At 39.0% G+C, this 22,956-nt stretch overlaps 1 protein-coding gene across 3 annotated transcripts in view; it reads right to left on the reverse strand.

Annotated features, from left to right (window-relative positions):
* Positions 1 to 22,956, reverse strand: part of LOC118225822 (V-type proton ATPase subunit H) — a 58,819-nt gene that overhangs the window by 13,495 nt on the left and 22,368 nt on the right. For all 3 annotated transcript variants that reach the window (XM_035414808.1, XM_035414809.1, XM_035414807.1), the window contains 3 exons: positions 15,574 to 15,752; positions 13,886 to 14,011; positions 12,162 to 12,263 (listed from right to left, as the gene is read on the reverse strand). In XM_035414808.1, coding sequence (XP_035270699.1) covers positions 12,162 to 12,263; positions 13,886 to 14,011; positions 15,574 to 15,752 — 407 coding nt within the window. The remainder of the gene's footprint in view (positions 1 to 12,161; positions 12,264 to 13,885; positions 14,012 to 15,573; positions 15,753 to 22,956) is intronic.

The following is a 22,956-nucleotide window of genomic DNA, read 5'->3' on the forward strand; positions in this document are numbered from 1 at the left end:
GAAGCTGTAGGCCACATAAGCTCACAGAATGGGACCGCCGATTGCTGAAGCATGTAGCGTTTAAAAATCCTCTGTCCTCGGTTGCAACACTCACTATGACTGGTCTGCACAGGGCCCTGACCTCAACCCCATCAAACAGCTTTGGGATGAACTGGAATGCCGACAATGAGCCAGACCTTATCGCCCAACATCAGTGCCCAACCTCACTAATGCTTTTGTGGCTGAATGGAAGTGAATCCCCACAGCCAATCTGAAAATCTAGTGGAAAGCCTTCCCAGAGGAGTGGAGGCTGTTATAGCAGCAAAGGGGGGACCAATGCCATATTAATGCACATAATTTTAGAATGTCCACAAACTTTTGGCCATGTAGTGTATATTTTGCTTTAACAATTCTGTTGATCCTTAAGCAGGCTTACCAGCATTACTCATAGGCAGACTTATGGGTAGCTCTACCAATTTATGATTACATGAGGTGGAGAAATGGCATGAGACAACACTGTAGAATCCTTAAGCTGTTAGTGCTAACACTTCACAGACTAAATTGGTCTCTTTCCAACTGATATAGGTAGAAAGGAAGACCATATTAAAAGATAAAACTCTATAATTTGAAATGATGAATGAATGATTATATACATAATTGTGTAAAATTAGGATGCATCGATTGGATGGAGCCATATGCATTCAACTGATTTATGATTTCATTTTCTGATTTATCAAAAGTAACTGTCCATAAGTCAACAACATATAAAAACAGCACTGGGTTTATTTTGAGTGAATGGCATACAGAAATATTAATGCTGCCTGGTTTTAAATGTCAAGATTTTTTAATTATTTACAAGTCATCCTTCCTCAGTTCAAACAACCACACCATGTTTAATATGCAGGGCAAACATAAGTCAAATCAGAGTCTGCATGATTTTATGCATTTCATTTTGGCAACTGAGAAGCAATAACAATCAACTGTATAACAAGTGAATAAAACCTGTTTTATCCAAATCATGGCAATTACAGATGGGCATAGAATTTTAGTGTGGAAATCCAAATATTAAATTAACAACATTTTGATCAAATACCTCAGAGAGAACTCTAGTATACTTTAGCATATAACTTTAGTATACTCATTATAGTGATTACACACATTGTCACATGTATAAAGCGTGCCAACATTAAAATGTTCAGAAATGCTGAAGAAAACAATGGCAAATTCACAGAGGCTGTTCAGATGGAAACAAGATCTGAATATTTTATTCTTTCTATAAGTGTAAGGCTAAAGACAATGGGGGGTGAGTGGGCGGTGGAGAATCAACCTCAACTTTGTCACTTCACATGCCCTGGCTTTCAGGACTGTGATAAGATCTATTTTCCAAGAAGAAACTCAAGAATAGCATTCCAATTTAACAAACAAAGATGAAAGGAATCAAACCAAATCAACAGTCTAGCACAAGCTCAATCAGGATAATAAAGCAGGAGAAATGAGCATGGTGATAAAAACAAAAGAGATGGGGGAATGGCCCGATGACCTCACTATGACAGTAGCCAAGCTGAAAAGAAACAGACAAGTGATGGTGAAAATATAGCCACAAGCGGCAATAAGCAGGCTTGCAGCCTTAAAGCAAGAGCATTATTTTACAGATTTTGAGGCAGAAGAGGTGAAGATAATGGTAAAGAAAGAGGTTTTCATGGCAATTTAAAGTTTTAATGGTAGTTGTAACAGGAGTTACAACCACCTTTGCAAATTGGATTTGAGGAATTAATCACCTGTTTGATATTCCCACCCTTCCTCTCACTTTCTATACTATTTTGAATCTTTCTAAATCATGCAGTAGGCAGAGACCGGTACAAAACCTGTGCTTTTTACACTTCATCAGCATGATTGTTTTTGCTATTTTAAGAATACAGAGGTGAAGTGAACTGCTGATTGTTGTTCCTCGGTACAAAGCTTTCATGAACCTTTTGCATGCAGCAAATCTGCATTTTGACATACAATCATACATTAAAAATATGGTTTCACCCCTACTGGCTTGAAAGCCTAATTAGAGAAGATGAGCAACTCCAGGAAGAAAACAGTGAAAGCACCGAAAGACACACCTGGGTTAATAACAGAGTAGGGTTGTTAACATGGAGGGAGCCAAGGAATCCAGAAGCAGCCAGAACCAGTGGGCTCAGTGGCAAGCTTACACTGTGATACAGTTAATGAGAAATATAGTACAAGCCAAACAACACAACGAGAGATCACAGATGCTATAAAGAAGTTGAGGATGGCTAAATTTAGGTAGAAAAGGTTAAATAAATAAAAAAGCTGAGAATTTGGTGGAAATGCATTCGGCTTGAATATTGGGATTCAAAGGTGGTGCCAAAGACATTAAAACTGTGTTGTGCGGTTAAACTAGTGACGAAAACAATAGTGACCTTGAAGGCAGAGTACACTTATCTGGGATCATTTTGAAAAATGTGCAGAGGAAAAATGTGAATATGCAGTTAAGGGTGAGGAAAGAAGTCCGGGATAGTTTAAGATCAGTACTGGGAACACTTGAATAATTGGACAGACCTCAGGATCTGGACTGAATATTATCTGCCAATGATATTACCATCATGGCTACGAATACGAAAGCCAGGAAATCAATGCAAAATGTTGACATCAAAAAAGAGGCCAAAACAAACATGAAAATAATGTTGAGGAATGATATTGCACTCTAATACAGACCTGGTTAATTGAAGGTCTATATTAGTGTGAGCATCAACATCGGACTTGATTAAAAAGGTAGAATTACTTAAATCTTTCCTCCAACAATGATTAATGTTCCAGATTCTTTAATTTAATTTAATTTTCTTTTAACCACCATTTTCCTGTAGTAAAAATATGTTGAAGTATGAACATACTGAATGAATAATGTCCAACAATGCTTTTTGAAACCAATTGTTAACAAATAATGTACATCAGTGATGGTCTAGAAAGAAAAAAGACATGGGAATGTGACCCCCACTAACAGCTTGTTCCCAGAAAATTGTAATGAACCTCTGTCAACAGCAGCCCTCGTAACAAAACACTTAAACATGACTATCACACCAATTTACCAGGCCTGGGTCATGGGCGATTCACACAGCCCCGTTCGCATTGTAGAGGAACTGATTTCTTGTGATTTCTGCATTCAGTAAGCATACAATTATACTGTCCATCATTCTGAAGCTGACAGAAACCTGGAAAAACCCCATCTCAGGCCCTGCTGGATAGAAGATTAAAGATGGGGGCAGTCTTCCAAGATCACATATTAAGATGAATAAAGTGAGGCAATTTCAGGCTTAAATTCCCTGTAGGAAGGACTGCACTGTGAGAAGATGGCAAAGAGAAGGCAGAGAATATATATAACCCAGAGAATACCTTCTCCCCTTCTGGCCACACTGTAACTGAAAACTGTCACAGCATTGTGCCGACTGGTAAATGGTCATATCTAATTACACATACAGCTTTCATCTGAAAAATATGACCTGTCTAATTCAAAACACTGCATTTTTCCACACTTACCTTGTGCAAAATATACACAAATATTCCAAAAACCAGAAGCAAGCTATAGTTAACGTAAAATCATGACAGCTCATCCCATTCTCCATTTGCTACTCAAAAAAATTCTCACTAATCCTGAAAAATATGCCCTTGCTTAAAACAAAAGGTATGCTATAATTTATTATTTCAGCTGGGCGATAGATTCGTTTATCTGGGATGACTTAGAGTTTACACTGCTCACATTAGGTTAATCATTTAAAACAGCTGCACAGTTACTGAAGCAATGCATGAAAATCACATTGAGCATGCTCAGTCAGGGCGATTAAGCAAACGGGGACATTAAAAGAAGCCCGGTTCCTTAAAGGCATACTATACAGGATTATACCTTCAAAATATTATAAAATGACCATGCCAAGGCATATCTATAATGGACTGGCAATCTCTATCTTTATGTACTTTCACTGAATCTGTGCACCTTTGCCTGTATTTGTTATTCTAAAATGAGTTTGGGATGTTTCTGGCTGTGGCGCTCTTGTTTGTGTGGTGGTGAGTAGGTGTGGCTACACAGCCTGCAGTTTGGGATCAGATTTCAGAGTTTTTGTTACTCGCTAGCAAATTAAGCTCAGATACAGCAAAGTAAAAAGACAAGTCGACAGGACTCATTCAAGAACTACAGTTCATTTTGAAATCATTTTTCCCTGGTAACATCAGCTAAAGTTTGTCAAGAGGATGAAAAGCGATGCGGAATTGGCTTGTTTTCTGTTGGACCTGTAAGTAATGCTACCTGTTACAAAGTGTATGACAATAAGGAACTCTAAATAAAAGCCCCAACAATAAAACCACTATTATGTTCACCATAATGAAATTAATTAAGCTATTAAGCTCAATATAATGAAATTAAGCTATAATTGAATATGCCTTCTTATTGTCATTCATGGTCGCTCATTTCAAGGTACCAGCATTACCTCTAGCTATCCAGCTAGCTACATTAGGTGGGGTACTTGGGATGAGTGGATGGGAGTTGAAGATGGAGGAGAAAACTGATTGTAAGCACAGGACCATAGCAGGGCTAAAACAAAAAATCTTGCATAGTGTGCCTTTAACCACTACTCTGTACTCTAACTTTAGTTGTACACACCACAAATTTCCCCTATTGATTGTATGGATTTTAGTGTGCCCTGAATAGGTAGTGCTAGTCGGGTCTCTGGCAGCAGCCTCAGGCTGACTGGCTGGCTTACTGTATCTGTTTGATTTATCATGCAGATGTAGGCAGCGATAAAACAAGGCCATAGGCCCACTGAGCGCCCTGCAATAGATTGGCGATCGGACCTGGATTCATTCCTGCCTCTCGCCTAATGCACGCTGGGATAGGCTCCAGCACACCCGCAACCCTGACCAAGACAATGGATGGATGGATGAATGAATGAACCCAATAAGCCTTCCTCTGTAATCAGAGACACTTTAATCAAGTTTCCAATGGTGTGGAAAAAGCCCTATCCTATTGACGTCTTAAAACTCACTCAAGATAACAGCATGGCTATGGTCTTTATTTGCTGCTTCATATTAGGAGGGCATTGGCACCAATGGAAAAATTTTACCAAGGAACGAACTGAAAATTTGGGGTCAATGTGACTGTAGCATGATGTCATTAACCGATTTACTAAGACAACATATGCAAAGCAGGAAATTATGCAATCAATTTATGGAAAAAGTAACAATCAACAAGGCAAACTATATCTAAGCTTTGTTCTTACAGTGCATATTCTGATAACCACATTTATAGGTAGGATAGGACAACATTTTAAATGAAGGGATCATTATACAAAATAACATTTACTTCACATTATAGGCAACAAATTAGAGTGCCAAACCAAGGAATTGATACAAGATGCTAAATAATTGTAAATGGAAAATCACCATAAAACATACAGAAGTCAGAGAGGAAAACATCCTTAAAGACACATTTGATGGTCTTGTGGGACAGAACAAATCAAGTATTGTAATGCTGAACTGGTGCACTGAGCCCCGAATGGACATTTATGATATACAAGTAATTTCACTTAATATGACACTAATATATCTTTTGATGGATTCCCTGGGTAATACAGTAAGCTCATGCAAGATTCCAGTAAGATAATTAGCACTGAAGCCAGATAATTATCCGTCAACTTCTAAATGGACTGTGCTTGCTAAACTACTCACCGTTTAGGCAGATGAAAGCAACCCTTGAAATCTCTCAGTAACAGTAGGTCAGGTTTCCATAAAGGAAACCCACCAAAGGTTTAGCTTCTTGTAAATGTATTGCCTATTCAATAAGAAGCCTGTATGATAAAGGGCACATCACTGGGCTGTTTTTATGTACTTTTGACACATGGGGCCACTGTGCATGCTTCATGCGGTGTCTAAAGAATACAAATAAGCATGTTTTTTAAACTACTACCAAAAATTATTCCACTGTGGTTATTGTGCTTGTGCAATTTTAGTATCTTGTTTTGGGTTTACAATATTATTCTCTTCTTCCCATCTACATTGCCCTCTAAAATTACTGGCACCCTTGGTAAATATGACATTTCTTTTCATCTTTATTAAGGGTGCCAAACAGTTTGGAGGGCACTGTGTATTGTGATTATATATAAGTAACACCTTGAAAAACACAGAAATACATAAATCATAGTCTTACATACAGCTTATTCTTTCAATGACTGGCTGAGCTAAAAAGAGAGAAATAATGTGCTTCTATCTTTGTGGCAGTCACAGCATCACACTGTTTCTGCAGAGCTTTTACCACAAGGGTGTTAATGCATACCTCTGTTCCACTACAGAGAGGCATGAGCATGAGTCAACGACAGGGTTGATTGTTAACTCCGCCCACCGCTTGACTGCATGTAGACCAGCATCAGCTAACAATAGATGGCTAAAATGGGTGAGCATGACAAAAAAACAAAACAAAACAAACAAAAAAAGCAGTCAACCCAGAACCTGAGTTAAATCAGCCAGCTAGGTTCTGGGCAAAATTAGATCACTGTACTACCTGCACAAAGTTATGCCACATTATTGAAAAAGGGCTTTCACTTTATCATTCTTTCCATGCACTGTAAAAGTTTGACTGAAAGAATATATTCCCAGTTCAGACAATGTCAGCTTCTTTGATTGGACTGGAGTTTGATTAGATTGGAGTTAAGAAACAGAAAGAGTTAAGTCCTGCTTTTCAGAGGTCTCAAATATGAGTCTTGTGCTTCATACATGCTTTTGTAAATTCAAAAGAACACTTAAGACTTATTTTAGAAAATCCTCTTCCTGTTTTCTTTTCATGTTCATCCCAGTAATTCATATGCATATACTAATTACACATGCATCAATGCCAAATGTGCACAGTGACATCACTCCATAAAAAATATAATCTCAATTGATTCCTTCAAAAAAAAAAATCACATTTTTGATCCAAACTCAAAAAAAAAAAAAACTCCAGTTCTCTTAATTTTGCTTCCCCACTTAGATCTAATAAACATGAATTTTAAGTAACTGTGAAAGTGCATTCCTCCTTGACAGCCACATCATCCGCCAAAAAGTCCCCATCTCATTAAGGAACAAAGTTTTTCAGCATTTTATTAACATTTAAATAAATGGCTGTTGATATCTGATGTGTATTTTGCATATAACATCATTTTAACAGTACCTCCAGAAAACAGCAGATCCACAATAGTAAACTTGACACAATATCGTAATTATGGAGGTCATTTGCATTATACATTTACACAGGGTAATGACTGTTCATCTGATGATTCCCCCAATATATTATCATCTATCGTCTTAGGCTGAAATGAATATGCCAATGATAGTTAAACACAGGAAGTGGCAACAGGCATTTAATGACAGACCCGTTAAAAATGTATCCTTGAAACCTATTCTTGAAACACAACCAAAGACTCCCTTTAAACCCACTTATAAAACTTAATATGAATATCTCTCCAAGATGAGCTCAAATGCATCACTGGCCACACTCCTTTTATATCTGTCACCATAACAACAAGTCCATTACACTGGATGGAAAAAAACATTTTTCCATTTATTTATTTTTTCTATCCCAAGTAAGAAGACTCCACCATGCACTTTCACCCTGACAAGATTACAGGGACTGAATGTGTTCAGTTAGACATGGTTTAAAGATCATATTTAAAAGCACTGTGGTAACAAAGTGAAGCGAACCCTTTTAAAGTCAAATAATTAGAATTATTGCGAGGATGCTCAGAAGCTCAACCTCACAGGCATCGTTCTTTCTACAGAGACACAGAAAGCGTTGTGCTGTGCTCACAGTAATATGACCTGTGCCTTCACTACATCAGAGAAGCAGAGCAGTTTGTGGTCTCTCTCAAAAAATCTTTGCTTGTAAAACCTTAAATTCTAATGGTGAACTACTCATCATTCCAAGATTTGTTTTATTGGAAATAATGATACAATTGAACATAACCCTTAAATACTGTTATTCCTGGTAGAATACAGCATACAAAGACTAAATTGGTACCCACTACGCCTTATCCTTTAAACTGGTATTAAGTATATTTTCATTTCTTATATCATGCCTGCGCACTGCATGCATTTCTATCAGAAACAATTTCAGTACTCTTCAGTTCCGCGAAGCACTTTTCCATGAGCATATACGCCTGCATTTCAATATGGATTCCGACCGATGATGTACATAAAATCCCAAAGGCAGCAATTCGTAGGCTGTGAACAACTAACCCTCCTTTACCCAAAAGCCCATGAATCACATAAAGGCCAGCTGAGTTTAACTGGCCGTTGCCACAATCATTTGAGAATTCCAACATTCACAGGCAATCAATAACGGCCCTGTGGTGGATCTGCATATTGACAACGCTTTCATGCTCTCGTGAATTACTTTCAACCATGCATATCTCTTGTGGGTGTTACACCAATTGTATGCAGCTGTGAAACAGAAATATAACTGGTTACACTTCTATCTTCATACTGACTGGCTGGTCATCTATAGTTTGCCACAAAAACAGGATGGCTAGATTACAGTTTGTTAAGAAGCACATAAAACAGTGTTTTTCAAAAAGGTTTTGTTGATAAATTAGACCAGGATTCACTTGTATCAGAGTGATGGAAAGTGAGCAAAGTATAAAGGCCAACAGGAATTGCCCAAGATCCAAAGCACCTCCCCTCATCTGTGAAACATGGTGGTGTCAGGTGTTATGGTTTGGGCATGTATGGCTGCCACAGATACTGGCTCACTTGTCTTCACTGCTGATGTAACTGTTGATAATAGCAGCAAAATTAATTCTGAAGTGTACTGAAGCATCTTATCCCCTCAAGTTCAACCATATGCCTCCAAATTCATTGTATTCACCATAGAGGTCTTCCTTGGCTTACCAGGCCATTCATGATTTCTGAGCCCACCGGGCTCTCTTTCTTCTTAATGATGTTCCAAACAGTTGATTTTGGTTAGCCTAATGTTTGGCCTATTGCTCAGTCTCATCATAGCTCCTTGACTTTCATTGGCATAACTTTGGTCCTCGTGTTAACAAATGCCAATAACAGACTCCAAAGGCAATCAGAAGGCAACAATCAAAAAGGTAGATACTGAAAACTCTCTTATACCTGCACTAAGGAAGCAATTGAACAAATCTGACCAATCAGAAAGTTCTGTCATTTCTCCAGCCAAATAAATGTCTTTGTCCCAAACAATATTGTGCGCACTGTGAATATATATGCATATATACATGTATATGCGCACACACACACACATATATATATAATGTTTTAAGTCGATGCATGCTGTGTAATTTTGGAGTGCTTTCTGGGCTATGGCCCCATATCTGTGATGTCAGTTGCACTCATTAAAAAACATCTCACATGCATTGATAAAGGTTAATAAGCACACACTCTTTTTGATTGCCTTTATTGTGGATGCTTTCAAGATTATCACTTAATTATAGAACCGCCTTTGACTATCCTAATGCCATCTCAGTGTGAAAGGTGAAAACTGCATATTCAGTTACATCCTGGTATGTCTTGCATCAATATTTTACATGGGGGATATTGTCTGTCTTTGTCAAAGACAGGACAACAGAAGGCAATTCTGCTTTCAAAATGACACAAATACTGTGACATGCAAATAAAATTAATACCTCACCACAATACACAGTGCCTATGAACACACACTCTAACCATATATTGTAACTTAATACTGTTGATTGTAATTCTATTGTAACTGCACTATTGTTAAAATTTAATATAAAATTACATAATTATGCTGTAATATTTGCATATCTAGAGTGAGTCGTTCTATTTGCTGCAAAATTGTAAAAACAAAATAATAATAATTTAGTCATCAGTCAATAATCCTTACTGCATAACCTTCAGCATAGTTCATATGCTCTACTGTGTGTCACAATAACACAGTTACCAGGCTTGAATCTTCTTTTGAACAAAGGAAATATATGAAGGAATAGCTAAATTAAAGCAGTGTATAAATACAGGCTGTTAAAGCTGTGATAGCAAAGCAAAGAGAAGCACAGGTAGCACAGAAATAGGATAGCACCAGTGTAACAACTGTTTCATGCTATAGATGGTAATCTAAAAAGCTTTAAAAAACATGTCAAAATGTTCAAATGAAATACACCAGTTCACTGAACATCTACATTTCTTTCAATACAGAAAATTTTCATGCAAACCACCAGGAGACTGAAAAATAATACATAAACTACACATAAACAGTTTAAGCAGACAGTCATATTAAACACTTCTAGATATTCAGCCTCCAAACATTAGCGCCATTTGCACAAAATGAGGGCAAACTTGAATTTATGAAAACAACACTGCTGTAGGATACCCTTAGCAACCACTGTAGTGTAGTGGCGAGCCCTATGAGCAAGTTTGCATCAGTGAGACGCTGTGCTACAAAACGCAGTGATAGACATGCTATTTTCCTCACAATGAGCACGGATGCATTGATGAATGGCTATATTAGAAATCATAGGGCTAGTTATGGGTTTTTTCTCGTGGAATGAACAGGTTTGTGTTGGTGAGCAGCTGGACTAGCCGACCGAATGTAGTGATTCTCATGCGCTTTTTCTGTGAGTGAACAGGCTCGCACTGACGGGCAGCTGTTCGGGCAAATGCTGTGAAACTTATGTGCAGGTTTTGTTTCTCTTTCTAAATGAGCAGACTTGTGTTGAGTATGATGTGTTCAACCCAGGCTTGTGCTGAGTATGGCTGTGCTCAACTCAGGCTTGCTTTGTGCATGGACGTGTTCAACACAGGCTTGTGTTAATATGGATGTGTTCAACCCAGGCTTGTGCTGAGTATGGCTGTGCTCAACCCAGGCTTGTGTTGAGTATGGCTGTGCTCAACCCAGGATAGCTTTGAGTATGGACGTGTTCAACACAGGCTTGTGTTAATATGGATGTGTCCAACCCAGGCTTGTGCTGAGTACGGCTGTGCTCAACCCAGGCTTGTGTTGAGCATGGATGTGTTCAACACAGACTGGTGCTGAGTATGGTTATGTTCAACCCAGGCATGTGTTGAGATGTGTTCACAACTATTAGTTATATATATGAAAACTAAATAACAATTCAAAACAACCAGTGCAGTGAGCAAAATGCTTATGTAGTGTAATGCCCCAGTCCATTTTAGTCATTAAAGATAACACATATTTGGTTCAGAAACTTTCTTGTTACAGCTAAACGATGTGTTCTGTGTTGATATCAAATTCAAAAGCACTTGCAAGCTTGACTAGTGCTGTCCTCACAACCACAGTCATTATAATCCCGCTGGCTTTTCACACAAAGCAAACCAGTCATACATGCTGCTCTCCGTGGCCTTCTTCGCCCACCTGCGGCTTTCAGTTCACAGATGGGCTTTCCCTCCCTTCTCACTTATTATCACGGGCAGATAACACACTCCGAACATCTCCTCTTTACCCAAGTTTAACACTGTGATCACGTAAAAAGGCTGCCGTAATTGCTCATCCGCAGAAGTAATATTCGTTTTTTTTAATGAATGCAACTCATTTTTTTTTTTTCCAAATGGATGGTGCTTCTCGCTTTTTTAAGGTGTGTGCGAGATGTTCCAGGACACCGGTCAGAGCCTGCGGTCTCCTTTCAGCTGCCATTTTCACAGACAGAAGAAAACAACAGATCCACAGTTCACACTATAACAATAGCAGTCCGTGGACAAATGACAATTGATACTAGCCATCTGAACACAGTAAGACCCTAAAGTGGAAGACACTGTTTTTGATAGCAGCATATCGTGTATTGTACAAGATTCAACATGCTGCAGACTGCAGGGCACTGAATTCTAATTATTTTTCAGACTTTTTAAGCATGGGACTAATCTGAAAAGAGGTTTACTCTTGCTGACTGCATTAATTCTCAATGAAGGACCGAGAAGCACATAAATGTAGAGAACCCCACAAAATGATTGACACAGAATACCTGAATAATTTTCAGACTGTTTTATGTTACAAACTAAAATAAGAAATGCTTTTATGCTAATGTTCGATGTTCTGGTGACAGCTAAGACACATGCTTGTTTGTGGTGCAGTGTGACATCGGACGTGAGCACTTAAAGTGCTTAACTTCACTGAAAGCAGTACTAATGGAAAGAAGCACATACTGAGGGACCTGCTTGCCTACCGTTTTCCTCGAGGATAGTGTCGCACATATTCTCCAACATCATGGGCTGCAACCGCAATCACCTGCGGGTCATCAGAAACTTCCAGGAGCCGGGTCAGGATCCTGACGGAGAAGCCAAACAAGCCAATCACCAATCTTTCCCTGTGCAATTCACAGCAGCATGCCACTGAGCACAATACTAATAATTAATGAATTATTCATTTTACATTGTTAAAAATGCAATAGTAAAAATGACAACAATGCAACAAAAAAAACAGTGCTGTAGGTAACATCTATCTTTTATGTACATATCACACGTGTTATGACATGTAGATAGAAAAGACAGATAGATACACCAATGGATTGTTTTGTTCTGTGGAATGCCTCAATCAAGCCAGCTTCAGAGTTAGTTAATACATTTCCGCAATACATGCAACATAACACAACACAACGACAACAACAGGCCATTCAGCCCAACAATGCTCACCGCTTTCCTGCCTAAATTGTTCCTAGTGCTCTGATTACCTACAGACTAGACAGTATCTGACACCGTATCCAGCCCAGTCAAGCCTGGTCTTAAGAGTTTCTGCCTCTACTACGTGACCTGAAAGGAAACCTAGAGCATTGGTTCTTTTTTTCCATTTGAGAATTTACATCCTCGGTACATTAATAGGATTTCATTTCTTGAGTAATATTAAGTTCTCGAATATAATTTGCACTTTAAGATACTCCCCCCAAAAAAAGAATATCGTTTAATTTTCACATACCTATTCTCCGAAGAACACATTTCTCACAAGACTTTGAAAAAAAGAAAAAAACTCAGTGCTGTTTTTCTTCAATCAACATGAATGTCTCTTTTGAACAACAACTATACACTTTAATATGAAATTCATGAAAAAAAAAAACGTTCCTGAATTTTGTTCGGTACGATTCTCATTTAGTCCAAGCAATGAAAGCTATTCACCACTTAAGACAGTAACACCTCAAATATGTGTGTATGCACGCAAGTATGTATGTAGTCAAAAGGCTCAATTTGCAGAAATGGCATATCATTGAAGTTCCTACCCTGTGTGGATGACACCCTCCGTTGACAATATGGCAACTTTTTATTACATGGCAAAGGACCCACAGCCAGCGCAAATCAAAGACTGTGCCCCTGAAAGCTCAGCAAAGGAGTGAGGACCACATCTTCTATAGATGGAGAAATACTACTGCAAACGATCACAAGCATTCCTGAGAGAAGCATTAACCCGGGGTTCAAGTACTCATGGTATCAGCCTGACCAGCAGAAATACAGAACTTAAAACAGGGAGTGGAGTCCTTGATGATTCCTGTGTTCCTGATGGACAGAAGGGTACGCAGAGCAACTCGGAATATAGCAGAACGCAGGAAAATGGGGTCAAGCACGGACGGGATTCACTAGTGATCAGGGGACCGTTATAAATATTTTAGTTAACACGGTCCCAGTCAGCACGTTCCTGTTTGAATGCAACGCTGCACTTCCTGTTGGGAGCTTCATAACACAGGACAAAAGTCTTGTGATTTACACAACAACCGAAAACATCTACACTTATCTTGTCCGTCTTCTTATAGATGCCAGTTTGAAATACAGAATCAAGAAATAGTAACAGCAGCAAAGTCAACATAATTTAAAACTTGTTTACAGGTAAGCTATAAGCCTCTTGAAGGAACAACAATTCTCTACTTTATCAAGAATGATGAAAATGGGCAGGCAATATCCTTACTTGAGAAGTTCGTAGTTCTTCTCATTCAGCCGAACAGCATTTTCACGCCAGAATTTTTCTGATTTGTGCACAGGACTCCATTCCAGGCGGCCTGACTTCAGCTCTGAGCTGTACTCATCAAAGGAACTGAAAAAAATAAAATAAAATTCATTCATCAGTTTAAAAGGTCATAATCTTTTAAGATCAATCTGCATGAAAACTATAGGACATAAGGAGACCAAAGCAAAATAACATAAAATAAAGCAAACAAAAAACAAGTAGGCTCCCTAGAGTGCCCAGACAGAGTCTTCAGAAGCCACTCTAAGCAAAATAAAATAATTTCATTCATTTCAAACAAATCGGTCCCCTCAGAGAAGCAGCCTGCATTGAAAGTCATCCACAAAAGCATTGATTTTGTAAACCCTCAATACACCACAAACAGAGAAAAGAAACATGGTTTTGAAATGCACCATTTTTCAGCTGCTGTGAGGTGAATGGACAGCTTTCAAAAGTGTGCTTTCCCCTTTTGGTGGACCTCACTGTAATGTATGTCAGTATGCTGTCACAATGCATTACCAGTAATCCCAAATGTAAGTAACTTCTTTTTTTTTTTTTTTTAAACTTTGCCATTTTCCTGATAAGCAGAGGAAGCCATTTCAATGACTTCAGGAGACTTGTGGAATTAAAAATTTACAACTGATTGAACATTTAATTGCATCTGTCAGTGAACGCCACATAGAGCACAGTCTATTGCAGTTATTTATCAGAGACCGACCGTCTCAGCAATACATGCGCAAGACTGAGTTTTATGTTCATGACTGGAGGGCTCACTTTTTTCAGTACAAGAAAATTGGTGTGCAATGCTTTGGAAGATAAAATATTTTGTTCGAACAATATAAAGGGATAATGAAAGACAAATCATAAATACAAATACAATATTTTGACAACAGCAAACAATACAGTTTTCAGAAAGAATAAAGAGGAGTCTAATGGTCTGTATAAACATAAAGATGGTAAATATAGATTTTTGTTTACTGTCATCATGACTCTCTAGTCCTTCATACCAGCCATACTAGGGACAATACAAACATTCAACATGCAGCAGTGGTTCGATGAAACCATTCACACAAGGGAATCATTGTACCATACAGCTTTTCACACCAAACAGACAATTATCAGAGCAAGCAATAGTCATAAGAGGTTGATATATGCTATCGTTAGCTACTGAAAGCATGGCCAACAAGGCACTAAAGGTTTGGCCATTTGTTGTTTCGGGGTGTCGTATCCAAGATGTGGTCGTTTCATGACATCAGTCAACGGTCAGGATCAGTTGGTTTCTGTCAGGATCAGTTATTTTCTGATTTACACTGCGATAGAGCACAATGTGAGTCCACTGATGCCAACAGGAACTAAATTCATGGGTTACAACATCAGGATTTGCAGCTAAAGGAGGTAATTTCCCCACATCACAGAAATGCAGAGCCTTCCATTGACGCCTGATCAAGACACCAATTATTATTACCATCTTGATTTGCATACCATCTATACCTTTTATGCACCCATACCGAATTTAACTGAAAAGTAAAAATGATTGTATAGGGCTCAGTGTCAAAGGTGATGCTGAATGAAAACTTGATGCTGAATGGATATCTCAAACTGTCCAATTCAATCCAGAAGCACAGCTGACCCAACACAAAATTCATTCCCACCTGAGGTCCTGCACACTTTCTCCCAGCCTCTCCAGGAGGAACTTGATGTCTTCAGTGATGTCCTCATCATCATACTTCTGCTGCTCCAGGTTCTCCAGCTGCTTCAGGACTTTGCACTGGATCATGGCCAGGGCGTACTCCTGCCGGGTCTCCCTTTCAGCTGACTTCTCCAGAAGATTCTGAAAAGGCAACAATAAAATTACCAAAAAAATAAAAAATAAAAATAAATAGAGTGCACCTGTGCCATAACGGTAAGGAAATAAATTATTCAACCTCTGCAGCCATGCAATTACATATTGGACAAGAGCAAATCAAACTAACACCTGCTTCAAACGAGAAAGAAAACGGTTCAAAGAACAAAATCAAAGGGGTAGGTTATGCAATGTAATACATTGTCAAAAGATGCAATCTTCAGCAGACAAAGAAAATACATTTTTAGACATCAAAGAGACACTTTCTATGCACAGAAGGCAAATGAAAACAAGCACCCTATTTAACAACACTTGAATTCCCAAGAAGTAAGTAGTAAATAAGTAATTATAAATGACATGAACACATATATAATTTCAGACACCTGTAAAATAAAATATTTAACATCTGTAAAATAAAGGTGGCAGAATATAGTTATTGTTGATCAGTTAACTTGATTACATAGTCTGCGAGCAACAAACTGACAAAACAAAGGCAATCATTTTGCATAATTCTGCTCACCCATTCAGCAAAAATCATTAATTCGCAAATTATATTTGCTAATGGTCTCACTCATTAAATGTAGAGTAGACCAGTGTCTACCCAATTAATTGTCTACATTATACCTGCCATGTTGTTATGATGATAAGTGTCATATATTCACAAACTGCACTTCAGTGGTTGCTGAGTCAAACAGAGCGAATTTGAACGCAAAGCTGTATGCAAAATTACAGTGATGGACACGCTGTAATGCTGGTACACTAACTGCTGCACAGTCAGGAAAGCAGTGAAATGTATTTGCACAGGTAAACAATGTTTGTGGAATATTCATGTTTTAGGGAATACTAGTATAATTCCCAAATGGAACACACTATAGAAAAACGAGAGGAGTCACTTCAACCACCCAAATCCAACAGTGATTTCTGATATAACACACACATGATGTTCCAACAGGTGATTTTATAGTCATTCAAAAACAGTCCATTCTGCGGTCTCTGTCCATTTGACAGGAGGTGAAAGTCGCTTTGTGTGTCACTAATACGTCAAGCATACAGTAATAACTCACTTGAGTGCCTGTAATTATTATGGCTTTGGGATTTCTATTTTCTATTTTGTGAAGTAATTACCCTGGAGACATTAAGTGAAGCCTGCTGAGCTCCCTCCTGGGGAAGGAATGATTTTGGGGCATGCTGGGATTGAAGTTCTGAAGAAGCACTACTTAATTTGGAGAGAATTCTTTCTATCAGAGAAAGTCATCGGATCAACAAACAGGTTTAGGCATTCAGACAGAAACTATCAGTTGAGGATAGAGACATCTCAGTAAAGAGATGACCCCTCATCACCAGGTGTCATGAATTCTCAAATAGAATTCCATCATCAGGGTCTCCCAACAACAAAATTACCGTCCTGCAGGTCGTCAGAGAAATCAGTGGGAGGCACGGGACCAATTACTTGCCTGTGAAATTATTTTGGTGATGGTTTATTAAATTAATTTCAAGTAATATTAGTTATTTTCTGCTGGTCTAACATTAAGATAATCATCTGTACATTACAAATCACATCCAGAGCAAATTAAAATGAAAGAGAGCACAAGCCCATCCAATTATGTGGGAAAAAATACTGGACCTGGCTAAGAAGATTCCCAGACCAGCAAGTATACAGTAAGTGCAACATCAGTATAGCACTAAATTAAGCCAACATCCATATAAACGCTTAAACATATTACAACAATTTGAAAGTCAACCCAAAGATGAATTCTTGCATTCAAAGATTTCAGCGTAAGTTATCTTAATTCCTTTTGCCAAATATCTGAGCATGGCGTTTCACCAAAACAACAAAAACACCATTCTTACATGAATTTGGAAATTCACTTCTTATTGTTCAATGCCTTCTAAAAAAGCTAGAAATACTGCTTCTTTATGGGCATCGAATCAAAACTTCAAAACAGAGTATCAGATGTGTCTGAATGCAAGAGAAACAGAAAGCTGGAATGTCACGATCTCTACTAGATTCCGTATAACAATGCTGAGATATCGATACTTCACTGCTTTCATGTGGACAGAAGTGGCACCTTTAGCCTGACATACCGCAAATCTGCCGGCTACGTGGAAAATAATGGCCGCGGCTGAAAGCAGGACGAGACTGCACAGGTGCAGGCACTGTGTACGTGGGAGGATATGGTGGGGTGGATGTGGATAATGAGAGAAAACAATCCATCAGGGCTCTGCTCTGAAGTCAGCACTGTGGGGCAGCCTTATGGGCATACTGAGCTGAGACATCGCCCAGCCATTGACGTAGCCTGAATGCACCGTGATGACCAAACAGACACTGTTGCAGTGCTGCACTACAACCAAGCAGGCAAGCAGCGATGGGAGAGAAACACCATAAAGGCCCTGTTTCATAAGTAATTTAATATGATGAGCCGGTTGAATAGCATAAGAGGAATCTTTACAAATATAATTCAATTCTTGTGAAAAACTTCACTATTAGCGGCTGCATTTTCTTCCTTTGTAAATTGTGATCCATATTTAATAGAGTCACCGTTTACCTGTAAAATGACCTCTTATTCACAGTGTCCGATAGCTTAATCCAGCTCTTCTATGCAATCACAGTCGTTCTGAATGATGGAATATTCAACAGCAGACTTTAAAGGATTACCCACTCATTCAACAAGATACAATGTACTGATGTACCCCATGGCCTTTCCCTGCAAAATTTCCTCTTTGGCATGACCTCCTGCATGTCCTTGGCAGCTGACACATACTGAAAATAAATGACATTTCACATTTGATTTGACTAATATATTTTGCCATTGTTGCATGCACCCAGATTTGAATTCAGAATTAGTCAGTTTCGATTATACTGGTGTCACATCAAAGCTCCTCTTCAGATTGCTGATCTTCAGTGCTGAAGGTATTATGGTACTCGTTCTTCTTTTCCTTATGTAAGAAGATAAAAGAATTCATACATGCTCATTTTTGTTAATTCTCTGTAGAAACATATCTTCAGATGAAAATTAAACGATAAACTATATTGCAGTCATAAAACTCTGGACTTATGCTGCCCTCGGAGATGAGCTAATATCAGTGTAAAAAAAAAAAAAGCATAAGACAGGGGCTCCCAAACTTTTCTTGGATGCGAGCCTGAATGAATGTTCACAAATTTGCGTGACACTAACACCCCCATCCATGCACATACCTCATACCTAACAGTGGCGTTTAACCCTGTACCACGGGCTCTCGCGCCTCATTGCTTTATTGCAGTTGGGTTATTTTGATGTTCGACATGCAGTTGCCTACATCAACATATTTCAAAGAGACAAAAAATTAAAAAATTATTTACATTTTTTTTTTTTTTTTTTTTACTTTGTTACAAAAAGTTAAAGTGAATCCATCCTTACATCAGGCGACTCCACGGTTTGGGAACCACTGGCCCAGCACAAGCAAAATAACAAATGACTAATATTTTTACCGTTGCACATATTTCCGCACATTCACCAATAGGACAGACACAGGCCACAGTCCTTAATATACCTTCATAGACCAATTCTTCTGCCATCACAATCCCAAGCATGTGACTGCATTAGTCTGGTAAACACAGCTATTGAAGACTCACCAAACACAGAGAAACTTTCTTTCTAGTACTTTAATGCCTGTAAGATCAACAGTTGATGGAAGCTAATGCCATCTGCTTCTTGGGGCTGGAAAGCATGAGTAAGAGCATGCTGCCCGTGCCTTCTCGCATAAATGTCTCTCCTCCATCAACTGAAGATATTTTAGCATCGCTGCCTGTGCTAGAGGCAATGCAAATGGAGAGAGTCCTTAATTTGGACTTTAAATCACAGGCTAGAGACTGCTGGTGTTCTGACACACTTCCCCCTTCCTTCATCTGCTCCCATCTCAACAAGCAGGAATGAGTCATGAACTCGAGATTACACTGCGGGCTGAGATTGCAGGTTCACATCCACCCACATCCCACGGCTTCAACCTCAGGGGTTCAGCCTGGTAAACATAGTTCCCGAGATCAAAACTAATGAAGCCAGGGGGGGCCACTTCAAATCCCCTTACAAGTCTGCTTAAGGCGCCGCGATACTGCGTCTCTCCTCCAGCCTCCTGTCCACCTTCCCCTTGCCCGTGACCTCCGATTCACAAAACAGGTTGTCAAAAGGATTACATAAAAAAATCTTCCTTTATCCTCTAGAATAACAGTAAGCAATCAGATTGCCTCGTGGTCCCGGCACTAGCATCACACCCAAGATCACAAAGCTTCCCTCTGACTCAATCTCTGACCGTGAAATTTTAGACTTTTCGACAGAACAATTACTTTCAGCACACATCACCCCACATGCTGTGAAAGACTATGTGCAGGCTTGTATTTCAAGGGATAAAAGCAACAGCAATTCCCTTTGCCGTTCACATCAAAATTACATAAGACCCTTAATTAATCCAAAAAAAAACATCAAAGAAAGGTTAAAGCTATTGTGCTAGATTTAAACAAAAGCCAAAAAATGGAAGTGATTAATCACTAATCTCTATTGTGATGTTAATTTCTAAGTATATTTCTTCACAGACAGAGACACATTGTTATTCATGAAGAATCAATCATCAAAAATATATTAAATAGCAAGAATGAAGATTCTAAGCAAAGACTTACAACCATTATTGCTGAAACCTCTGGAGCTCACTACAACATTATACACTATAATATCCCAAACTGTCCAAACTGTAAACAGACTCACAAGTGATCAACTGACATTAGAATTTAATTCAATAAAACAACAGAATTGTTCACTGCAAAACACGTTCTGTAATAAAGTGTAAGTCAATTCAAAAGGTTTTATTTGTCCAAGCAGGTATTCGTGATTTTAAATGGTCCCTGCAAGGGCGCTCATTGAGAAGAAGGGTTACCTCCACCATATCCTCTGCACAGACCACAGTGTACAGCTCATTAATGCAAGCTTCCTGGGCAGCACAGATAAGCATCAATCAATAAGTATACGCCCCCTCCATTCTACTGGTATATACAACTGCGATTCTAATAACATAGCATGCCAGTCGCCGCCCATATTACATGTATGGCCATATGTGTTGTCACCAACAGTTGGTGATTACAGCTGGACTTGTCAAAACACAAATTCTACATCTAAGCTTTCAATACCACCGTTCTGTTGATCATATGGCAATCAAGTAAAAACCAAGGCCCTATTAATTAAAACAATAAACCCTGAATGGCACACATACGCAATCTGAAAGCCATTCGTGATTTTCCAGTGTTTTGCCACTTTAAAAAATACAGCACTTTCCTCTGAATTCTTTCCAGCATTATTTTGCTTTTCTGCAAGATCATCCATCATCAGAGAAATCTTTATGCTCTTTGATAACAGAAATAAAGGCAGTGGAAGGCAAGGCAATATATCACGTTTTGCTGAGAAGGTATGAACTCTATAGATATAGAGGCACTTGACTGCAATCATGAAAGGTTTTTTCATTAGTACGTATCTGCTTGTGTGACTCTATACCAGCCAACTGCGCTCATTGTACACTTTAAGACACCTCTCCACGCTGCTTCTCATCCCTGTTCAGCCCAGCTCAGCACGGCCCTCGTTACATGCACTGAACTGCCACGCCTGGATGGCCCTGCGCTAAAATACTGATGAACACCAACAACAATAACTATATTACAGCTGCTGCCGTTGTTATCATCATCATTATTATTATTATTAACTATATGTTTTTGCTAGATGAGTGCGAGTACGCAGACGTGGCAGGAAAGCTCAGATGGAACACGCTTACGAAAGTGAGCAGTCACATGTGGCGCATGTGGTCCTTGGGGTGGGTATTACCCCATGGGAGTTTCCTTTTTTTGTTTTGAGAAGCATATCATTTTATATATGCGCTTAAACCTGTCCCACTGAATCCCAGAGCTTTTCAGATAGCACAGATCATAAGGAATAGTCCACAGTAGCTGATAGGAGTTTGCTTTGAATCAACAAATGCAGTGATGTTCAGCACAATGAATAATGCATATGGACTATCGGTCCAGCATCTTACACACAAGCATGCATATGTATGCATGCGTGTATAAGCGGCATATACGCACATACAATGCAACATATCTTTCATGCATTATAAATACATTGTCAAAACGGTGAAAAATGCCTGCGGCAAAGAAACAGAGAGGTAGAGAGCCGTTAGAAAAATCCTGTTTTCATCTTAGCCGTACAAGCTGTGTGTGACCTGAAGCATTTCCAGAAGAGAGTGACTGAGAAAACAGTGGGCATGGTGAGACTAGTGAGCAATGAGCTTTTAAGCACTCCGAGCTGCATGCCTCCAACAAAGCACACAGATCATTCGCAAGTCGCAGTCCATTAGTCTGGGAGTTTCTTAAATAGAGAGATTGTCTTATTCTTGGCTTTGGCTACAGTGTGACAGTACCTATATTGACCGAAAAGGAGAAATGTGACTTCCCTAGAAACCCGTCCACCTGAGATGCACACTTAAGGCACAAGCGCTCGGTTCAGAATCAAATCCTTAGGGTACGAGTGCAGATTTTGGCCAGCAGGGCTATACTGTAGATATTACAATATCACAGTAGATATCTGACATTTAAGCTGCATTTTCGACTTTCGGGATACTCTTCTCGTGGGCTGTGTGAAAAATGACAGAACTTTTAAAGCATGTCAAATATTGTGTGACACAGCTTATGAACTATAGCCTTTTAAGATGTTTGAGACATTTTAAAATGTCGAGATACTGCAAAGTCTTTAAACCACTCCACTGCTTTCTAGCATTTTTTAAAGAGCTGTACCACAGTATTCCACCCCATAAAACTTCTCATGCAATTAAGCAATTGAGAGAGGACATAGCCTACTTCTCTCTACTGTTGCCTCTCTTGATGAGCACAGATGTGAAGCCACAAAATACAGCAATGATGATAAATGAAAATAATGCAGAGCTGATTCTGTATTCAGCGCACCAGTTGTTCCGTTCTAATGGAAGAAACTCTCCCCTCGCACCACAATTATGACTTAGAACCAGCCCTTACTTTCAGGGAGCTTTCTGCTAAATGTGTAAATTAGCGGTAGCCTAATGTGATGAGGAGAAATGTGGGCTACAGTTGCAAAAGATGTGGAGGAAGCAATGAATTATCATTACAGATGACCAGCGCCATGCCCAGCAGTCTCTAAATACCCCC

This window comes from Anguilla anguilla, chromosome 4, assembly GCF_013347855.1.
Source record: "Anguilla anguilla isolate fAngAng1 chromosome 4, fAngAng1.pri, whole genome shotgun sequence".
NCBI lineage: Eukaryota > Metazoa > Chordata > Actinopteri > Anguilliformes > Anguillidae > Anguilla > Anguilla anguilla.